Raw genomic sequence first — 21,509 nt, forward strand, 5'->3', positions numbered from 1 at the left:
CCCTGGTTGGCCGGGCCGGGCGCCCGCATCCTTGAGGGACTGGCTGCTTCCAGGTGGGATTCCCAGCCACCAGGCACACGGACTCCCACCCTCCACCCAGCATTTCACCGCGGCCGGGAAGGTACAGAAAACGACGTCGACCCAGCTACGCACAGACCGCGAGTCAGAGTCCAGCTTTCATGCTCCTTGTAAATAAAATGCATGTTTATAAATACGAGATGCTGGGGATGCTAGCTGTCGAGCGGAGAGGGGTGTGAGAGTCTCATCCTACCGGTCTACGCACCGAGAAACACAGAAATCGTAGAATCGCTTTCAGGTTCTACGTCCAACCAGTGAAGAGAAAAATGTCTAACAGTGTAACCGAAGAACTGCTCTGAGGGGGAGCGCCCTGGAAGCTTGCGGCCAGGCAGGACTCAGCTGACTGTGGCGGTCTGAAAGATCACCCGGCTACAAGAGGAAGAAAACGTGACTGAGCGCGTTTACGGTGAAAAACGTCTTGCTAAAAATTCTGCATTTGTGTAAATAGACGTTTCGTGGAAAACAAGCAAAGTGAGGCCTGTAAACTAAAATACAGTGTTTCTACACCCTCGAGGTGCTTAGAGCACGGCGGCGCCACCAAGGCGGGTCCCGGGGGTCCCACCGGGTCGCGTGCTTGCCGGGGGGGCCCGGTGGTGCAGCAGAGTCAGGCACTGGGGGGACCAGATCTCCCAAGCCCGTCAGGGGAGACCTTTCTGCTTTGCAGAGACCGCAGGTAAATCCGCGGCCCCTGTCACACCTGGTGACTCAGCTAAGGGGATGGGGCAGAGGGGGCGGCAGGGGGCAGTCCAGCCACTGTGTGACTCAGCCCCCCCCCCGCCCCCCCCCAGAGGGGAAGCAGTGTTGCGTTGACCAGACTCTTCAATGCCCACAAGGGCCGTGAGGTACTTCTGAGTGCCAGCCCGCCAAGGGGGGGCCTCCGCCTGGGCCGGCTCATGGGGCTTTTCAGCAGGACGGAGGTCGAGCGAGGACCTTTCCATGCCGGGCTGCAGACGTGCCCTTTCCAACGTTCACGTCGTTATCACCATGGAAACCTGCGGGCCACCACCGGCAGCCAAGCAGGGGCCGTTTTCCTTTTAGGGCCTTTAACCCCAGGAGGGAGAAGAGCCGGGAAAGGCCCCAAGCCACTGTGGGGGGTGAGGGGTAAGGCAGCGATCGCTCTGAACAGGCTGAGAGGGGGCGGTGGACACTGGGCGCTTCGGGGGGGTCCCAGCGATGCTCCCCACGTCCAGCTAGCGGCGAGGCCACTCAGCCCTGCCGTGCCGCGGGCCAGCGAGCTTTCCAGAGCACCCGGGCCTCCTGAACAGTGGGGGGCTCACCTGTAACAGGTGTAGGGAGCATCTGTGCACACGGCAGCGGGTACCTGGCTGCGTCCACACCACGGGCCCAATGCCTACCACAGATGACACCTTTTATTGAAAAAAAAAAAAAGAAAAAAACAAAGCACTTCAAGTATCCTGGGGCGGGCTGAGGGTGGTATGTAACCTGGGAGCCGAATGAATCCACCTCCGGTCACCCGCACAGGGTGGGCACCACCCTCTGGAAACCCCTGGGGGCCCGGGTTCAGTCTCTGGAGTCTGCCCCCTGGCCGCAGTCCCTGTGTCCCGCGCGCACACGGGAGAGCCGCACCCCCTCCTACCGGGGCTGAGAGCAACATTGAAAACAAAGAAGGAGTGCAAAAAGTGATCGATACAAAAAAGTAAACATATCAGTTTTAATTGTCAAGATTATTCCAGGGCAAGAGTTCATTTCCAATTACGTGTCTCCGGTTCTCGTTCCTACGTGGCCCAGCGAGGACGATCGATCCCGTTTTTTTCCTCCAATATGCGTTCGCGCTCTCCCGCCTCCCCGAACCTGGCCGGCGCGGAGGGGACGGGCCCGTGGACTCTGCAGCAGCAAATCGTTCCTCGAGTCCAGCCCCGAGTCCATCCTGGTGGGTGGGCCCTGACGGACCCCACTCCCCGGGGTGCAGAACAGACGTGGGTCCTTGGCGACGCACAAACCCCCTCCCCCCACCCCCGTCCCCGTTCCAGTGTCAGCTTCCTCCCGTCTTCAGCCAAGAGTCAATGTGAGGTCATAAGGCCACTCGGATGCAGTGGTGCTTGAGTTTGCAAGGTAGGACTCCTTTGTTGAGCTGGTAAAAGTCAACGAGCTGGATCAGGTCAGAGAATTTGGTGTTCCCGTCATCAAGGCTGAAGAACATCTGCCCATCATCCTCGCACTGGAGGGACACAAGAACACTCGCCGAGTTAGGGGCCACACTCTTGGGGACAAAGAGCGCGACTACGGGGTCACTGCAATGGAGCGGCGAGGGCAGGTACGGAAAGTGTTTTCCCAGGTCCTGCCATGTTGGGTAGCTACTTCCATCAAAATGGAGGGACCCCACGGTAGCTTCCAGAAGGAGCAACATTCCTAAGGCCGGTCTGAACCCGGAGAATGGTGAGTTCAAGGACTGCAGTGCGGTGTGAAAGGGTGAGGATGGAGCAGGTTGGTTTGAAACCTCTCCTGATTAATAAACTCAGAAAAGCTTCCAGACTCCAAAATACAGCCGGAGGCACCAGCGCACCCCGTTTTCAAGTCCTGTTGCTCTCAAGTCTCCAATTACTATCCCTCTGATGCTTCCAGAATTTGGGGTTATTTGGGAGGATGGGCATTACCCATGCTGCCCGCCATAAAACAGGTTTTCATTTGATTTGAGGCTAAGAGGAACGAGGACATCTGTGTTGATAATAACAACGTGGGGGTGGGAGTCTGGGAAGCCTGGCCCAGGGTCATGGGCAGAGTGAGGGCATCATCGGGACGTAGCTGGAAGGCACCAGAAGAGCTAACCGGACTGCCCTGGGCTCCTCCCGCTCTGTCCCTGCGGGATTCCTGAGACGCCAAAGTCCTGGGCTCAAGCAAGCTTCACAAACAGCAGGTTCAACAGTGTGAAACAGGTGCCTTTGGTTACACCGAGCCTTCCGGAGCTTTCCTTTGCTACCGGACAGAGGATCTCTGAGGGGAGAAGACCTCACCACCCTCTCTAGGCAGAACATGGCCCGGGTTTGGGCCCCACAGAAAACATTTCAGGAACGTTATGACCTGCAGACCATATCAGTTAATTATGGGAAACATCTGATGTCAACTTTGTGTATGTTACCCCCCACCTGAATGGTGCATTCTGGGAGGTGTGTTCCCAATTTCAAAGAACAAACCTCTTAAGGGACTCTGGGAAGCATCTCTCCGGTCAGCTTGGACCTGTCTGATATTTAACGACCTGTAGTTTGGTTCATTTAGGATTTGAAAATTGCATTCAGAATAAACCCAGGAAACAACAACAAGGCTCAGTGAGAAGTTATCAATACTTACAGGTAAGATCTGGAAATTTTTAATTTTCTGATGGTGACAGAGTGTGAGCACAAAAGCCTTTGGATTGCTCTGGCTGTCTCGGAGGAGAAAAAGCCTGGGGATGGAAAAAAATCAGCTGACTGTACATTTTTAAAATCCAGGCTTGAGATGTGCGTTTGTCTATCTGCACGCACACTCACACACTCACACACACACATGCACATTTCCCTGCTTGCGCAGCCACGACGGTTCAGGACGCCTGGGGACAGGTATCTGTCATTCTCCACTGAAAGAGCTCTGGGGCCACGGCCGGGCAAGGATACGAAGCGGCTGGACAACGTGTGCTGCAAAGTCCTCAAGTTCAAAGTTCAAAGCGTCATGACCCAGGATGCAGCACCACAGTAACTATCAAAAGGGGCAGACTAGAACCCAGAGAAAAAGACAAGAATCTGTGAGTAAACACCAATATTATAAATAAACAAGCAAGTACATTAAGAGAGGAGAAGAAAGAGCTCTTCCTCAGAGCAGAAGGGCAGCTAAACAAACAGGAAGGAACGATGGGTGCGCAACTGTTTAGCAACCGCCGTGGGTTGTCCCCATTAAGGACAAGGTCGTCAACGGGAGCGAATGAGAAACAGAGTATTTCATTCTCAAACCATCACCCCTCTGGTACTTATTTATTTCAAAGGGAAACACAGCGACTGTCCGTCAGAGAAACCCGCCGATGTCCTCACCACCGAGTGTTCGAGAGGGGGACTCGAACGTCCCCTCGAACGTGGGGACTCCACGACCTCTCCTGCAAAGTGATGACCCGGCCGAGCCCCGAGCCCCCGGACGCGCCCCAGCCGAGGTGTACCCTGTAATAACTGGCTTCTTCGCATAACAAGTGTCCACGAAGGACAAAACCTAAAGAGACGCGCCCCCATAGACGTATTTAGAATTAAGATGTTTTCTTTTTCCACGAAGGCTGTAATCAGAACCACTGGCAGCACCGGAATAAGTGTGTGCATTTGGGATCAGAACCACATGGATGTTCACTTCCCAATTTTTTAATAAAGGTTTTATCTATCTAATCTATTTATTAAAGACAGAGGAGACAGAGCGTGCGAAAGCAGGCGGCAGGCACAGAGGCAGAGGGAGAAGCAGGCTGAGCCGGGAGCCTGACACGGGACTCGATCCCAGGACCCTGATCATGACCTGAGCCCAAGGCAGACGCTTACCTGACTGAGCCACCCAGGCGCCCCTACTTCCTGATTTTTACAACGGGACTATGGTTATGGAAGAGAAGTCCTTGGTCTTACAAATTTTCTACTGAAATAAACAGGATACAAGGGACCTCATGCTCTCTGTAACTTTCCTCCCAAAGGGTTCAGACAAAAAAAGGAGGGAGGGAAGGAGCCTATGATAAAGCAAACAAGCCCCGATGTTGACAGCTAGGTTATCTGAGAAAATGCACATAGAAGTTCATTATATGACTTAGCAACTTTCCCACAATGTGAATTTATTTCAGGATAAAAAGTACATAAAAATCCAAATAGCACAATGAAGTAGGGCCAGGTGTCCCTGGGAAAGGAAGAGGAAAAAGCCCCCACACCAGAATCCATGTGACAAAGAGCCGTGTTCAAACCAAACGACCGTCACCGGCGCCATCCTCTGCTTCTGGACTCTACTGTTAAGACGGAAAGCAGCTACCCGGGATGGCAAAGTCCTGTATGAAAAAGGCGGACGGGGGTTTTATTTTACTACAGGGCTTCTCAGTGCCTTTAAATGGGAATATCCACCGTGGGCGCCTAGGGGCTCGAGCACAGGGTTTTCCAATCCTGCGTGACCACACACCCCTTCGCTCCAGCGTTCCAGGAGGTAGGTTTTTCCAAACACCGTCTGGGAAAACGGAGTCCCACGACTCGTGGGGCAGGGGAGGCGGGCAGCGCTAAGAATCGCAGGCCCCACGTGGGGGGTAGGTGTGGGGCGTCTGCCACGCGGCCCCTCGAGGGGCAGGTGGGGTCTCCCCCCACTCCTGGGCAGAGCCACACGGCTCAGTTGTCTTCCACAAAGATCTGCCTTCTGGGTTATTTCATTCCAAAGAAGCCACCATTCCAGCAGAAACCCGGGAGCTCCCTGGACACCAGGCTGTGTGACAGGAAAGGCTGGTCTGTCCCTGTCTCTGCTGTCACCTTAGTTAGCTCCCGGCCATTGCCTGCTGAAGACAGGTGCATACAGCAGCTGAACGTGACCCCGGAGGAGCCAGAGTGGCAGGAAGGCTCTGCCTGGCAGCCTCCCTCCAGGGCAGGACCCTGGCAAGTGCTGAGGCCTCCCCAAATGCTTGGGATTTCGAGGTCATGACCAATGGTTGGCTGTCTGCAAAGATTACTAACTCGGAGGAGCCTGTGGGCTGAAAAGCGTGTGGCTCAGGAGTTCGCAGGACTCCCTGAACTGCCACCGATCAGCTCCATGATTGGCCTTCTCCGCCCGGGGCTGCGCGGCACGTTAACACCCGTCCAGCAGCCCGATGAGGAGCCTGGCTGCCGAGGACACGGAGCCATTCACGACAGCGCAGGACCCACAGGATCGCCATCCACAAACCGCAGAGACCCGCTGATGGCCCAAGGGACGTCTGCAGGGACAGGTCCCAGGAGGACCGCACGTGCCTGGTGACGCGGCCAGGTCAAGAAATCTGGAACACAGGGGTGGCCTGGGTGGCTCAGTGGGTGAAGCGTCTGCCTTTGGCTCAGGTCATGATCTCGGGGTCCTGGGATCGAGCCCCGCATCGGGCTCCCTGCTCAGCGGGAAGCCTGCTTCTGCCCCTGCTTGTGTTCCCTCTCTCTCTCACTCTCATTCTCTCTCTGGCAAATAAATAAATAAAAGTCTTTAAAAAAAGAAAAAAAAGAAAGAATCTGGAACGCAGCACAGGAAGGAAAGCGGTGAGGACCGCATATGGGGGGAGCTCTTGCAAATGTGCTCACCGGCGGGCTCCTGAGGCAGAGAGGGGCCTGTGCTGGGGGCTGACAGTGGTCCACGGAGCAACACGGCTCAGGGTCCCGAGTGAGGCTCTGCGCACGCATCAACTCCTTTAGTCCCCACGGTGACCCTGTCATTGTGCTCATTTCAAGCTGAGGGAAGCGGGGCACAGAGAAGTTAAGCAAATTCCCCAGGGTCACACAGCCAGCCTTTATCACGGACGAACCCTGGCTTCCAGGATCAACAGGGCCACGGGTAAAATCTGAGGAGGTGTGTACGGACGGTCCCTCCATGGCTGGCGAGCCCTGTTATGGCGCTGATGGGGGCGCTGGGTTAGCCCTGGGACAGGACCCCTCTCTCTGCCATGGGGGGGTGGGTGAGGGGTGGAAACGCTGCAGAGAACTCAAATCTCGACAAAGAAGTTTCCTTCCACCCAGCAGAGGAGTGGCGTGCTCGTCTGAGCTCACCAACAGCACAGAGCCGGGAACTGGGGGCCGCAGAGGGGCGGGTGGGGCCAGACCCGAGTGTGAGCAAGGCCAGGGTGGGGAGGGTGGGGGACAGAGCAGGAAATGCTGCAGGAGAGGACGTAAGCCATCGGGGGGTATTTCACAGAGGAAACCACAGAACTAGATCTGCCCTAGATTGGCAGAATCCTCCTCCTCCAGGCTGTGGGATGGGCTGTGGGTGCAAGAGGGGAAGGAGGTGGGCAGCGATTTCAGGGCACCTGGATACCGGGGATTTCAAAGACCTCTCTCGGATCGACTCCAGGCTCCGTTGTCTCCTTCCAGCCCCTTTTCCTGACTCCCTATGTCATTTGAGGCTAGGGCTGACTTTCAGTCATTTTCTCTGCGTTGCTGGACTCTCTAAATTGGTTTCCCTTCATTATCTCTCTGCAGGGATCAGTCAAGATTAGGAATTGATTATTTCATTTACCTTGTTTTCCCAACACATTTCCTCCCTAAGTGCCCAGGAATTAACGGAAGTCTGGCCTCACTGTGACACCTGAATGGGTCCCATTATCCTGATTCTCGTTTTCGCCAGCCTGACGTCGGGACTAAAGATTATGCCAGAGAGAAACCCCTGCTTATTAATGGGGCAGATGCCAGCAGGAGGGCTGCTTTGTAGGAGGAAAGGTGACAGAGGTGACACATATCCTCGTCTCCAAGCCTGAAAGGACAGAAACCTTGCCAACAAGGATTCTAGGAAGTGGTGAAAGACAAGCATTTTTTTTTTTTTTTTTTAAACAGGTGCCAACATGGGGCACCTGGGGGACTCAGTCTGTGAAGCATCTGCCTTCGGCTCAGGTCATGCTCTCAGGGTCCTGGGATCGAGTCCTGCATTTGGCTCCCTGCTCAGCGGGGAGCCTGCTTCTGCTTCTCCCTCTCCCTCTGCCTCTACCCCCGGTTCGTGTCGTGTCTCTCAAATAAATAAATAAAATCTTAAAAAACAAAACAAAACAGATGCAGACACACAATTTAGTGGCCTGACTGTGCTGAACGATTGCACCGCCCCCATGCACTGGGGCCGCCCCTTTAAGGCAGAGTGGGCCTGGCTGGGCCTCGTCTGGGAATCACAGGGGAGCCTCCTCCGATCACACACGTCCCCACATGGCCTCCGAGGTCCCGCCCACTCCAGAGGGACGCAGGTGCCACCATCACTGCCCTGGGCCCCGGGAGGGACACGAGTGGCCACGACACCAAATCCCACCCGCTCTGGAACCTTCACTTTTGTGGGCACTATGAAGCCCCCTGGCAAGGGAACCGCTAGGCTTCCTTGGAACGGACACTGTGGCCATCGTGGTGACATCCTCAGAGCACCGTGGGGCTCCCTTCTGATGCGGCTCACGGCGGCAAACGGATTCGTTTCTAATGCTGTAGCAAAGGACTGTTGCAGGATACGGGTGACCTTTCAAATAAGTAAATTTGGAACAAGGTTATAGCCACATAGAAAAAATAAATAGGACTCATTGTTTACACAGCATCCCAGGATGAATACGTTCTGAATGTATCTGGGATCTAGACAAACAAAAACAGACACATGGACAGAAAAGGCGAAGAACAAAGACAGGGGGAAAGAAGAGAAACAATGTGAGTCCTAGGACAGAACAGGAAGAAACTCCTTTATGATTTCGGAACGGCCAAAACATGACAAGGACTCAAAAATCCAGAAGGAAAAGGGACACGGAGGATAAATGTGCCCACGTAAAATTTACGTTAAAAAAAATCCAGAAGGAAAAGGGACACGAAGGATAAATGTGCCCACGTAAAATTTATGTTAAGAAGTCTGTAGAACCCCTTCAAAAAAAAAAAAAAGTCCGTATAACCCAAACCAAACAGGAAACAAACACAAGCCATAAGCAAAGTCAGAACGCCACATGATGACATAGCAAGAAGAATGTTCGCAAAAAAACAGATGGAGAACATTGGGCAAAATATATAAAGACAGTTTTCAGAATGGCAAAAAAGAAGAAAGGCCTGAGGTCTTACTTTTTGGAAAGAGGCTTGGCCTCCCCAATGGCAGATGAGAAAGACGGACGCCCCCTCGCAGCCTGCGGGGCCGTGGGGAAGCCGTCGCCCACATGTCTGGGGACCACCAGCAGAGACACCAGCCGGAATATGAAGCGATGGCCCCAGGTGTTCCACCGTCATCTCGGCAACGCCGAGCACGAGACGGGGCAGACCCCCGCCGGCGGCTCAGGGACCCTCCCACAGCAGGTGCAGCTGACACTAGGCGCTGTACCTGTGTTTCGGGGGGCCCAACAGGAGGCAGAAACGCTCTGCTTACCTTCAAACCGAAAACAACGGGAGGATGAACAGACCCCACGAAATGGGTTCCGATCGTGGGGGAGTTGCAGGGGGCAGAGGAGAGTCCGCAGGGCATCTGCCTGGTTTCACTGTTCTGACTTTCGAACCAGGGGAATGTTTTATAGAATTCAACGGGAAGCATTAAGCCGAAGGGAAAACAAATCAGATCCACTGACAAAAATCAAAAGCAAACGGAGACAAATGAACCTCACGGACTGCACGATGCTTTGCTGTCAGAACCCCAGAGAGGAAAGACTTTAACCATGGTGCTTGACCACGACCTGCCGGGAACGTGCCTTCAGGATTACAAGGACCGCATGAATATTTTCCAGATGTGATAAGACAGAGGGGAAAATAAGTATTTACAAATGATTATGTCTTTAGTAAGATTTTCAGAGTAAGAGAAGAGAAATACAGTCAAATCAAGGTAAAAACCCTGTACTCTTCCAGCTGATCTGGCCGTTTATCAGTGTGAACCCTGCAAAGAAAGGGTTTCAAACTTTTCTTTTTCACCGTAAAAAAAAAGCCTATGTCCTAACTCTGTCTCTGGAGAAGGCCTATAGGTTGTGGTGTCCAGACACCATTTCCCACTAGAAAGAATGAGGCCCTGAAGAGAAATGTTCACGGGAGCCGAACGTTCTCCCATCGCACATGGAATCCAACACTGCTCGTGGTGGGTCCAAAGAACTCAGGGACCAACTCGAACAAGTCCTGTTGGCCAAAGGGAGGGCATGCTGAGCATCAAAAGTAGTAAGTTTTGACCGAAGTAAGTCCAATGCTTAAGAATCTAAGTACATAATCATAGTTGAAACGAACAACAGCTCATTTGTCACTACGGGAAGGTGGTAGAAGACCAAATCATTCTTCTCCAAGCTGACCCTCTTACTTGAGGGAAAAGTCAAGCGTTTAGCTACGTTTGCGGCTAGGAACTCACCCACTACTTCAACTAATAACAGGCGAATAAGAGGAAGAGAAGGGAAGCAGAGGGAGACCATCATATCTGAGGACACTCAAGAGACCTATCAACCAAATGCAACCTGTTGGTCCTGACTTGAACCAACTCGATTTAAAGGATTTTTTTTTTCTTTTCACAGCAATTAGGGAAATTTGAACCCAGACTGGATTTTAGATGATATTAAGGAATTCTTGCTTATTTCGTTAAGAGTAACAGTGATTTTGTGGTTGTGTCAGAAGACAAGGGTCTTTATGTTTTAGAGACACACTATGTTTACTGGTAAAAATTTAGAATGTCTGGGATTTACCCTAAAATCTTCCAGAAGGAGAAGGGGATGTGGAGGAGCCAATCACTTGGGAAGGGACACAGACAAACTAAAATTAGCAAACTGTCAAAACCAGACAAGGATTACGTGGGGGCTCACTATCCTCTTCTTTCCTGGGTAAATCTTTAAATTTCTATAGCAAAACGTTTAACAGATGAAGGGCAGGAAAACCAGAGTGCGCCTCCTGCTGGCAGCGGGGAGCGAGGACACAGGTCTGCATCCAGGTCCCTGGGCAGCCCTTCCCATGGCCCTGGGAGCAAGGCTGTGGGGCGTGCTCTGGCCGATGGGGTATTAGCTCTGAGAAGGTCCTGTGCATCGGGGTTTGATCTCTCTTACTCCTGGGACCCGTGACCACCACGGCGGGAGTGTCCCCAGGCTAGCCGGCTGGCACCCACACCCAGTCGCCCCATCTCCGCAGCCAACAGCCACACCCACCCCAGCCGAGCTGGCCCAGGTGAGGACACGCTCCACCGACTCCTACTGCGAGAAATGACCCAGCTCTGTGGCCTAAAGCCACGAAGGTTTGGGGTTGTTTGTTCTCAGCAAAAGCTACCCGATAAAATGTAAACAAAAACATTTTTCTTCCGTTTGCCCCTGCCTTGCTGAAAAATATGGGAAGTATGGAAAATAACCAGCTTGTGCTCTCGGGCCCTCTGAACTGCAACAAAAAGGCGGAAGTTGGTAATAGACGGAGTATGGACAGAATGGGTTGCGATCCCCCTTTGGCCTCTGGCTAGCTGAGCCCGCCCTGCACCACGCTGAGCCTGAGCCACAGTCTCTCCTCTTTACGTTTTTTTAAGATTTTATTTATTTGACAGAAAGAGAGAAAGGGAACACAAGCAGGGAGTGGGAGAGGGAGAAGCAGACTTCCCACGGAGCAGGGAGCCCGACGCAGGGCTCGATCCCGGCACCCTGGGATCATGACCTGAGCCGAAGGCAGACAGACGCTTAACGACTGAGCCACCCCGGCGCCCCGACATTCTCTCCTCTTTAAACCGAGGCTCTAACGACTGCCCACCCCCCAGAATCGCTGAGAAACCAGACAGAATGTGCGCCCAGCACAACATCACCGCGGCAGATGCCCGCTCTCCAGGCCGGCGCTTCCTTACCCGTCCACCAGCCCCTGCTGCTTAATGATCCGGTGGGACTCCTCCCTGGAGATCCTGCCATGAAACCAGTGCTGCGTCCTATGAATCACTGCGGGAGGGAAGAGAGAAGGAGGCTAGATTGGCTTCGCCGAAGGTACAGCGAACCGGCGATCAGCGCGGGGCCCCGGTTCCCACGGCTACACCTCTCCTGGTGCACGCCGGGCCCGGGCGGTCTGGGGAAGCTCCAGGACGGATGGGCGCGGTTTCGTCTGCCTTACTTCTCGAAGGATCGGGCCGCCATGCTGCACTTACCTGTACTTAGGGTAGAAGGGTGGAGAGGACTTTGGCTGCCTAGGATATTCATCCGTGTGCTTCGCTTCTGCGGAAGAAATGCCCGTGTGAGCGCTAAGACAGCACAGCGACACGGGCCACTGGCCACCGGGGACACACACGTGGCGGGGAGGCCTGGCCGGGCTGACGGCGCCCCTAGCTGTGCAGGGACAGCCAGCGGAGCCCGCCCCCCGCCTGACCGCAGTTGTGACAACAAGGGCATCCGGGGAATCTGGATGATCCCAGGACTGAAGCACACAGAAGACACACGGTGAGAACTGCTGGTAAGTTCTGGGAGACAGGCATGAGCTTCTCCACGGAAACACTGGCCTACAGCGTCCCCAGGCTGTGGGGCCGTTCTTTCCCAACCCACTCTGAAACTACGGTTCGGGGAACTCTCTGAGCCACAGCGGCGGGCTCAGGTTTTGTACGTTCTCTGTAAACCTCAGAGAATTTGAAATCAGGGTGACACTCTTCCCGCTGGGAGGTCAGGAGCAGGAACCTCCGAGGGAAGAGACTGTCTGAGGCCACGAAGCTGGTTAGTGGTAGAGCCACGACGTGAGCGCCTGCCGGCCTCATCAGGGTGGGTGGGCTCCGCGCTGTCCACACACGGCCACTGACCACCGACCAGCGGGAGCAGCTCTGTGCGGGAGCCACGAGGCCAGAGGGCTCTGCTCCTGCCCCGCTCCTCCCACGGGAGCCAGTGGGGGACGTGGGTGCCGGGAACGTGGAGGAGCCCTGAGCTGAGACTCAGATGCCACCCTCCCCCCTCCCCAGCACCTCATCCCCCCCGATGGCACCCACAGGGCCATTCTTCTGGGAGACCAGTGGGGGGGGGCATGCCCCCCCCAAGAGGGCCCGTCCACGGGACTGGCCGTGGCCTTACCCTCCAGGCGTGGCCTTCCTCCAGGGCTGCGCTCTGGGCTTCGGCCGGATTCTCGATCACTCTTCCTGTTTGCCCAGAAAAATCCATCGCCACGAGGGAGTTCTCAGAGACGCTGCGCTGGAAGGAAAGGCCACAAGTTCTTAAAGTGGAGGGAACCAGGCCCCCGCGGCACTCAGGAAAGTTGGTGCAAACCCATCCTAAAGATGGCCAGGAGAAGGGGTGACGGGGTCGTCCCAACCCCCACTCTAAGGTTCGGGTGGAAATTCGGTGGCAGGAGAGCCCTTGAACTAAAGATGGCTTTGATTTCTCTTGAGGGGAATAAGAAACGCTCCAGTCCCCTGGTGGCATCCAAATGCCACTGGAGGCCGTGGGGTGCCGCCGGGCTTGGGCAGTGGGGTCCCTCGGAGGCCCCCAGCCTCTACTGGATCACGTCACAGAAGCGGAAACGCTAGGGGGAGCTCAGCCCTCAGCAGCCACCCAGTCCCTCCCCAGGAGGTCCGTTCAGGGCGACACGCGGACCCTCCCTGTGGACACCTGGCCTCTCCCAGGAACAGACGTGGAGGAGCATCAGGGTCGTGTTTTGAGAGGACGAAGGGTTCCTGCACCTCTGGGAAGTCGAGTACGTCCTGAGAACAAGGACACTTGCTGCCAGCTCTCAGTTCCCACCAGGGAAGGCTCCAGCCTAACGGTCTCCCGTGCCCACAGGGCCACGGGCGACCCGGGCGACCCGGACGTGGCTGGCGACAGTCCCTGAGCACCTGAGCAGAGCCACGCCCTGAAGGGTGCAGGATCCGTCCCCAGCAGTCACACTGCTGACCAGACAAACCCGTCTCCCCGCAGGGGACCGGGCAGCACGCACAGGCCCACTCCGCGGCTTCTGGGGACAACCTCTCCTGAAACAGCCCGCGCTCAGCTGCGATGCTGGGGAGGAGCCCGCCTTCTGGACGCCGCAGCTGTACTCACCACTGGCGTGGAGAAGGAGGGGAGCACGGCCTTCCGCGGTGGCGGGGTCCTCGAGTTCTGGTACAGTAGCATCCCATACTGCAGGGGGAAGGTCAGAGTCAGCCGCCGGGGCCCCGGGAGCCCCCCAAGCCCCGGAACGCGGCAGACCCGTGCGGGGAAGGACCGCGCAGAGCACAGAACAGGGAGGGATGACCCTGGCTGCCGCCGTGAGCGCACAGCCTCGCTCCTGCATGCCTGCCCCCCGTGGACACGAGCGGCTAACTAGCTTGCTCACACCGGGGGGGCAAGGGACAAGCAGGCAGTGACAACGTAGTAGTAAGATCGAGGGGCGCCTGGGGGGCTCGGTCGGTTAAGTGTCTGCCTTCAGCCCAGGTCATGATCTCAGGGTCCTGGGATCGAGTCCCGCATCCGGCTCCGCGGGGAGCCTGCTTCTCCCTCTGCCTGCCACTCCCCCTGCTTCTGCTCGCTCTGTCTTAAATAAATAGTCTCTAAAAAAATAAAAAAGATCGAGCACCACAGTTAACCTTACTGAATGCTGCTACGGGCCGAGTACTGATCCAAGCGCTTTATTTCATTTACTACTCTCCACGTTAGGGAACGTGTCCTTTATCCCCATTTTACAAGGAACAGATGGAACAGGGAAGTGAAGCAAGTCGCTCAAGGTCATGGTAAAGTAAGGGCTCTGGATTCGAATGTACACAGCCTGTTCCCACCGGTGATCCACGCTTCCTGTGCCTGGTGAAAAGCAGAGCCCCGCATGTTTGTACCCGCCCCGCCTGCACCCTGGTCCCCCACTCGCCCACATGGGAAAGAAGGTGGGGCGAGGAGACACAGTTATCAAGAGGTAACTCATTTCCAGCCCCGACCCTACAGGGTATCCTCTAGTATCTGGAACGGACGTGTTGGAATACCACCAAGAGGTCTACCATGCATGTGCTGATGCTCCCAGAAGACGGGGCATGGGCTGCCAGAGACACCGGTGAGCTACTGGCCAAGCATTTTCCAGAACGGATGGAAAGCCAGCAGGCTACAGAATCCAGGGGCCGGCTACCAGGGAGAAACCCACATCCCGGCACATCCCAGCTCGACCGCGGAAAACAGAGACAGAGAGACAAACACAAGTGGGGAAGAGCACATGTCATGGTCAAAGAAGCCCCAAGTGGAGGACAGCTGAGTTCTAAGGACATGCGGAGAGAAGGCAGTGGAACTGGGGGCAGTGGGCAGAAGGGACCCCATGGTCCGCGGACAGTTCCCTCAACAGTGGAGGTGAGACAGAACACAGTTCCACGCTGGGAGAACTCTGCGCATGTCCCTGGTCCCTGAGAAGAATGCAAATCCAAGAAAGAATCAGTGCAGACGTGCAGGGAATTCAAATAACAACAGAGTCTCTTCTAGGTCTCAAGTGGCTTAAGAAACGGGAAGAACTAAAGTCTAGGACGAGATACTTCGAAGGCTCCTCACACTGGCCCAGATGCGGTGGGGCCACCTGGGCACGCTGGGGTCTGGCAAGGGGAAGATGCACATGGTGACAGCAGGGTGACCACCAGGAAAGAGAGAAATGATGTGGACGGGGGTGAAAAGTAGAAATAAAACTAACTGATGAGTCTTCCCCTGCCAAAAACAATTTTTTTTAAAAGGAGAAAAAGAAGAATACGGGCTGGTGGGACAAACTGAAAATAAACAGCAAATGGCAGACTTAAGCACAAATATTAATAATCCACTGAAGGATATCTTTCCCAACAAATATGCCAATTAGAACATGAGGATGATCAGAGAAGATACGATTACACGATGTTTGTCAGAGACACACCCTGAACACGAGGACCCGGAAAGGCAGAAAAACAGAGAGAAGGAGAAAAACCGTGCGAACACCACTTGAGAACACACTGACGTACGTATAGTAACGTCAGGTGGATAAGACTGCGGGGCGGGCAGCGCTGATGCAGATAACAGAGCAATTTCGGAAGGACCAAAGAATCGATGTCAAGGAGACGTAACTATTCTAAACTTGTGTGACCTAATAACACGCACCTACACGTGTATGTGTGCACGTGTGTATTCATCTAAGCAGATGTGTGTGTGTGTGGTGTGCACGCACACATGTACGTACAAATACTCCGAATTGAATAATTATACAAACATGACCAACAGCAACTAAACTGGAGGCAATGTTTTAGTCTGAAACACAGTTGAAAATGTAAGGCTTAACAGCAATGACGTCAGGATCCCTTTCAAAACATTATAGAAAAATCAAATTAAGGCCAAAGAAAAAGAAGGGAAAAGGCACCCCCCCCCACACACACACACATACACACACACACACCCTGTTCAGGACAGCCCCAAGACCGCTCTCCGTTCCAATAATTCAGCCAAAGGACTCGTCCTTGACCCACGAACCATCTAACTAGCTTGTCTTTAAGCAGGTATCAAACTGTGTTTTACTTGCACTGTAGTCTTTAAATATTATTTTTGCCTTAATTACCAAAGAAATTGTCTCTTTCCGACACTTAGTTTTTGCAGTTCCACGACTAGGAATTCTTGTTTTTCCCACTTACAAATGAATACTCCAGACTTCAGGGTGGTAGTGTTATTGGTACGAGCCCTTGACAGTTTTTAGATTATTTACCCTCCATACACAACCTACAGTGCCCATTACTTAATATTATTTTCCTTTTTATTTTAGGTGAGTGGGTTTTAAAGAGATACTTATGGTCCAACCAATCTTTTTCCTTTACGCTTCCTTCGGTTGCTTGAATAGAAGAACGCGTGGCCACAGAATTATCCGGCCCGTTTTGGCAAAATGTTTCTTATTTCCTATTGCCATCTGCTTGGATGCGACGCTCTCGGACGCTTTCTCAAAGAAGGCAGGTGAGTGACAGCTGATGTTGGGCTTCTGTCTGTAGAGGGACCGCAGAGACGGTCCCACATTAAGGAGAACGGGCCTCTTGGCTCTACGCAGACTCAACGTGCCCCATGTTCCGAGACAGCCCCCCCACGTGATGTCGTACGGGTATGCGTGGTGCACACGGTGACTTACAGAGCACGCCGCCGCGCCCTTTCTCCTGGAATGGACTTGAACATTTAACATTTACATTCTTAAGCGAGACAGACGCTTATTTCCTTGGGCCAAGACCGCACCCGGGTTTAGGGTCATCGTTCATGGTGCCAGGCTCAGCTCCAGGAACACAACGCGAGTGCAGCTGTGCTTTCGACCGTGAGGGAGCTACGGTCTTGCGGGAGGCGTACAAACAAGCAGCAGTGCTACTCGGTTATTAACGCACAGGAAACCTGAGCGGGTTCTCGGGGGACAGTGTGCAGGGGCGACGGTCTCTGAGGGACATGGAACCTGCACGCACGTGTGCTGGTGCGTCGCTACAGCAAGTCTCCCGCACAGAAACCCGCGCTCGTGAAGCCACGCCCCCCTGCTGGGGAGGAATTTCTACGGCAGTTTCAGAAGCTTCTAGAAGGGGGCGGAGGAGCTAATATGCTCCCTCCACAGCGCCCCGTGGCTACAAAATTACGTACAAACCACGTAATCGGAAGGACCGCGGAACAGCAGGACGTACCGCCTGCCGGCGTTATCCCCCGAGCGTATCTGAGGACAGCAGTGCCCGTCTGCTCCTACACAGGCTCAAGCTCCTCTCTAAGGAATGCCTGTGACGGTACTTAGAGGCACAGAGAGGTCCTTGGTTAATTCAAAATAAGGGGTTCCTCTCCAACAAGCCCTGGGATTTTAAGACAACGCAGACTGCCACTGCAGGATTATCCATCACTCGGGAGGGACTCCTGGATACACCGGGGCCAGCAGAAAGGCAACGTGAGGACACGTCCGTCTGACCCCCTTCTGGGGAACAGGACAGTCTAGGGCTCAAGCTCGGGGGACCTGCCATCACTTAGTACCTACAAGACCTCCAATCAACCATGAAAAGGTGCAGCCCAGCGTCTCCTTAGTGTGCGCAGGCAAGACCCCTGGGACTCCGGCCCGAGACCCAGACTCTCTGAGGTCCAAGCCCCCACCCCCTGACCCCGCTGGCCCTGGGTCAAGGCCAGCCTTGCCCAGGACACCCGGCGGACGAGAGGGAGGAAGAGCGTCAAAAAAGAAAGGGTCACAGCTGAACACATGAGTTTGGGTGATTCCTGCTGTCATTCAGCTCAATTTTTCTGAGCATCTATTATGTTCTGAGCGCCAGGCAGTCCTGGCTCTCCAAGAGGATGTTGGGGGGGCACCAGGCAAGATGACGTCCAGACCGAGACTCGGCACGGAGCAAGTGCAGGGAGGGCGGACGGATGGACCTTCTCCCGGTCAGGTCCCCTGTCAGGGAGACGGACAGATGGGGGACCTGAGTCTATGCTCACATCCAGGAGCTGGGCTGAGAGAACAGAAGGCACTTTATGAGGTCTCCCCGTGGCTTCAAATGGCCCTGACCCCTGGAAGAAAATACACCCCATTCTGAAGGTAACATCGGGGTGCAAGGCAAGGGGCTATGGTCTTCTGATTATGCTTCCCGCTCTGAGACCAAGACCGTTTGAGACGGGACAGTGAGGGGAGGAGGGCGAAGTAAGGAAGTCTCACGTGGGATGAGGTCCATCAGCCTGCTCGGTGGCGGCAAGACACCTCGCGCGTTACTAACCAGCTGGGACCGAAGGCAACTCAGCTTCTGCGTCATCTTACACTGGCCCAGAGCCCGTCACGACCGCACTGGTGGCCGTTGGGTCCAGGTCCCCCACCTCCTTCGGGAATGGCACTTTGGGATGTGGGGTCTGGGGCTGATTGGAGGCAACGGGGCCACGTGCAGACGTGGACAGGCGTCCCCTTCCCGCTGGCTGTCACGGAGGGTGGCTCTGGAGCTGACCGTGCCGCTCACCAGCACCCCCAGCCCGGCCCCCCATCCTCACTGCCTGACGACGGGGAGGGGGCCGCAGGTTAGAGGTGATGAGCAGCCCAGCCGACAGCAAGTGCTCACGAACGTTCCCAATACACTAACACCCGACGGGACACATTCCTGTTGGCGCTAATGACAAAGTTGGATGTTACTGTCATTGCTTGTTCTGTGCATTTCCCTCCCTGCTCCCGGTCCTGTTACACCAGCGCCCAAGGAGAGTCCCGTCCCGTCCTGTCCTGTCCCGCCGGCCCTGCTTCCTCACGCGTGAAGCCGAGGGGGAGACCTCGCTACCTGGATTTACCGTGTGCTACGCCAAAGCACCAAACCCATGGGTGTCACAGATGTGCTCCCACTTCCTTTTCTGCTTTTTCCAATAGACTACGTATCCGCAGATCCAGAAAATCACATACAGAAACCAGTCAAGACGTCCGTGCCACATCCGCCCCCGTGTGCGGGTCCGTGCCCGCCCTCCCCCCCAGCAGTCTCACCGAGGGCTCACGTGCACACCGGCAAACGCACTGACGCGTTTTAGCTTCTCCTTTCCTTGCTCCTACAACAAAGGTAGCACTTCGCTTTTTAATTCTTAATAATACGTCCTGGAAATTTTCCCACAACATACTCCAGAGAGAACCTCGTTCTTTGTGTCACCGAGGAGTACTCCTCTGAATGGCCATCCCCTACTTCTGAAGCAGGCTTGTAAAGGAGTCGCCGACGTCCTGGACCAACACTCCCTGATTACGAAATCAGAACATTTTACGCTTAACCCTTCTTTGTTTTATCGGCAGCAAAAATCAAACAAGGCACAGTTCTGGGAAGGAGAGGCTTACAGGATGCCCGTCCTTGGAGCCTGTGCCCTCTGGCATCTCCAAAGGGTCGTGAGCTACGCCTCCTTCCGTGCGTCCGTTTCTCTAGGGGGCTCCGCCCTGACTCTCTGCCCCGCTGAAAGCTTCGGTGAAGGCTGGGGTTTTCGTAAAGAGATGCCTCGGCCACAGCTGACCAAACCAACTTCTCCTCCTGACCCCTCACCGTTCATCTTGCACAACCAGCGTGTGCAATTACCGTGCAATGCCCACGGGCCTTATATACATAAGAAACTGCAACCACGTGGCACACGGATGTGCACAAAGGGACATCTCGTGGGAACGCAGAAGTGAGGCGTTCTCTGCTGTTACACGAGCCTCTACCACAGGAAACACCTTGGCAGTCACCGTGAGCTGCTGCCGAGGGCACCTTCCCGTGTGAGGTTCTGTGCAACAGACCCCTTTAAGAATGTGTCGGCAGGAGATGCCATGTCCATCGGGCGCCATGGTGGGCTGCACGGCGTGCCACGTTTCCCTCGGGGCCCCGGCTTTTCGGGAAGCTAGAGTCTGATGCTCAGTCTCGGAAAGCATTAACCCTCCTGACGGACTGTTTGCTGTCTCTCCCTGTCTCCCGGTCTGGGCTTTCTCCTCCTATTTCTCTGGACCACGGGCTCTCACCCAGCACAGTCCCCCGCTTCCATGCACCACCCCCACCCCGGGGACATCTGGTCACGTCTGGAGACGGTTTCGGTTGTCTCAACTGGCTGGGGTGCTCCTGGCATTCGGTGGGAGAAACACCACGTCCCTGAAGGTCAGGTGCCGAGGCCGGAAGCCGGCTCTGACCTTTCTAACGCGAAGCCTCGTGAGAAGCTTCTGAGACCGTTTGGAAAGACGTGCGGGCGCACGGGGCTGGCGGGCCATGGGGAGGGCTCTCCACTAAGAGATGCGCGCAGCACACACACAGGACGCCGCATACCTTGAGGAGCCTGCACGCCGTCATCCAGCACGTTCGGCCTTGCTCGTCTTCGGCACACAGCAACCGCAGCTCTTTCGTCTCGTTCCTGACTTTGTTTGGCTACAGGAGGTCAGAGACGACTCAGTGAGTGCGACACAGTGAGCCCGTGGTGGGCAGGGCTGGGCCTGGCGTGCACCAGATGGCTGGCAGGGCGCGACCAGAGAGGGTGCTTCCTCCGCGGGGCACGGACCAGCCTGGGTTGGGTGTAGGCACGAGTGCTCGGCCAGCCCCCAACAGGGGGATCTCGGGGAGACAAACTCTCACAAGGGAAGGCGGTGGGTGCCACGGGGACAAGGGGGTACCTAGGTCTGTGCGGGTAAAGTTGGATTCAACCGGAGAGCCGGGCCCGGAGTTAAGGAAGAAAAGATGTCTGGTTGCCTCCCAGGAAGACTGAGGTGGCGGCTGAGGAAGGGCCCCTGCGGGGCTCAGCCAGTGAGGGGAGAAGCCCTCGAGGGGATCAGGGCCTGTGGCGTATCTGAGTGGCCCCAAGGACGGACCCATGGAAGGTCCAAAGAGTGAGGCCGGCGCCACCCCCGAGAAGGGGAATTTGGGGGGCAAGCAGCCTGGAGCAGGCGGGGGTCACTGTCACACAGGCCACTGTAGAGGGATGGCAGGTGCCCCGATGCAGACGCAGGGTTTACCTGGCGATGGGGGAGAAGCGCTGCAGGTGGGGGCTGGTGGGAAGGGGGGGGCACTGGCCACCTGGGCTCCAATGGCCCCCAGGCCCCCAGAGGCCGCCCTCATCCTGCTTTCCTGTGCACCTCGGGTCCTAGGGCTCCTGCTACTTGCAACCCCAAGAAGCTTCACCAGGTCAAGTACAAGCTGGTATTTTAGGGAGCAGCATGCCCCCTGCTCCCTGACCTCTCCTCGGGTTGGGGTGGAGCCCTGGCTCAGAAGTCAGCCCGGCTGGGGGACTCCAAGCACACTCGCTGGTGACTGGATGTGAGCAATGGGGCTGCTTCGGCTCCTATGAGCACCTGGAAAGATGCAGTAAGGGGACGGAGAGCGAGCCCTTAGTGGAGCACTTTGTGTGCAGTGAGCATGCAGTAAATAGCCTCCACCGTGACCGTGACCACGACCACCATCAACACGGCCTCACCAGGGGAGAGTGGGCCCTGTGCACAAGGGTGTGTGTGAAC

The 21,509-nt window shown here is 55.4% G+C and overlaps 1 protein-coding gene across 2 annotated transcripts in view; it reads right to left on the reverse strand.

Moving 5' to 3' along the window:
* Positions 1-891: 891 nt before the first annotated feature.
* Positions 892-21,509, reverse strand: part of GRB10 (growth factor receptor bound protein 10) — a 174,956-nt gene continuing 154,338 nt past the window's right edge. For both annotated transcript variants that reach the window (XM_032430475.1, XM_032430474.1), the window contains exons 12-18: positions 20,332-20,430; positions 13,673-13,750; positions 12,710-12,826; positions 11,806-11,872; positions 11,515-11,602; positions 3,385-3,478; positions 892-2,257 (exon numbers count right to left, since the gene is read on the reverse strand). In XM_032430475.1, the coding sequence (XP_032286366.1) occupies positions 2,111-2,257; positions 3,385-3,478; positions 11,515-11,602; positions 11,806-11,872; positions 12,710-12,826; positions 13,673-13,750; positions 20,332-20,430 (690 nt within the window). In that variant the 3' untranslated portion in view covers positions 892-2,110. The remainder of the gene's footprint in view (positions 2,258-3,384; positions 3,479-11,514; positions 11,603-11,805; positions 11,873-12,709; positions 12,827-13,672; positions 13,751-20,331; positions 20,431-21,509) is intronic.

The sequence above is a fragment of the Phoca vitulina genome, unplaced genomic scaffold, assembly GCF_004348235.1.
Source record: "Phoca vitulina isolate PV1807 unplaced genomic scaffold, GSC_HSeal_1.0 scaffold44, whole genome shotgun sequence".
NCBI classification, from domain to species: Eukaryota; Metazoa; Chordata; class Mammalia; order Carnivora; family Phocidae; genus Phoca; species Phoca vitulina.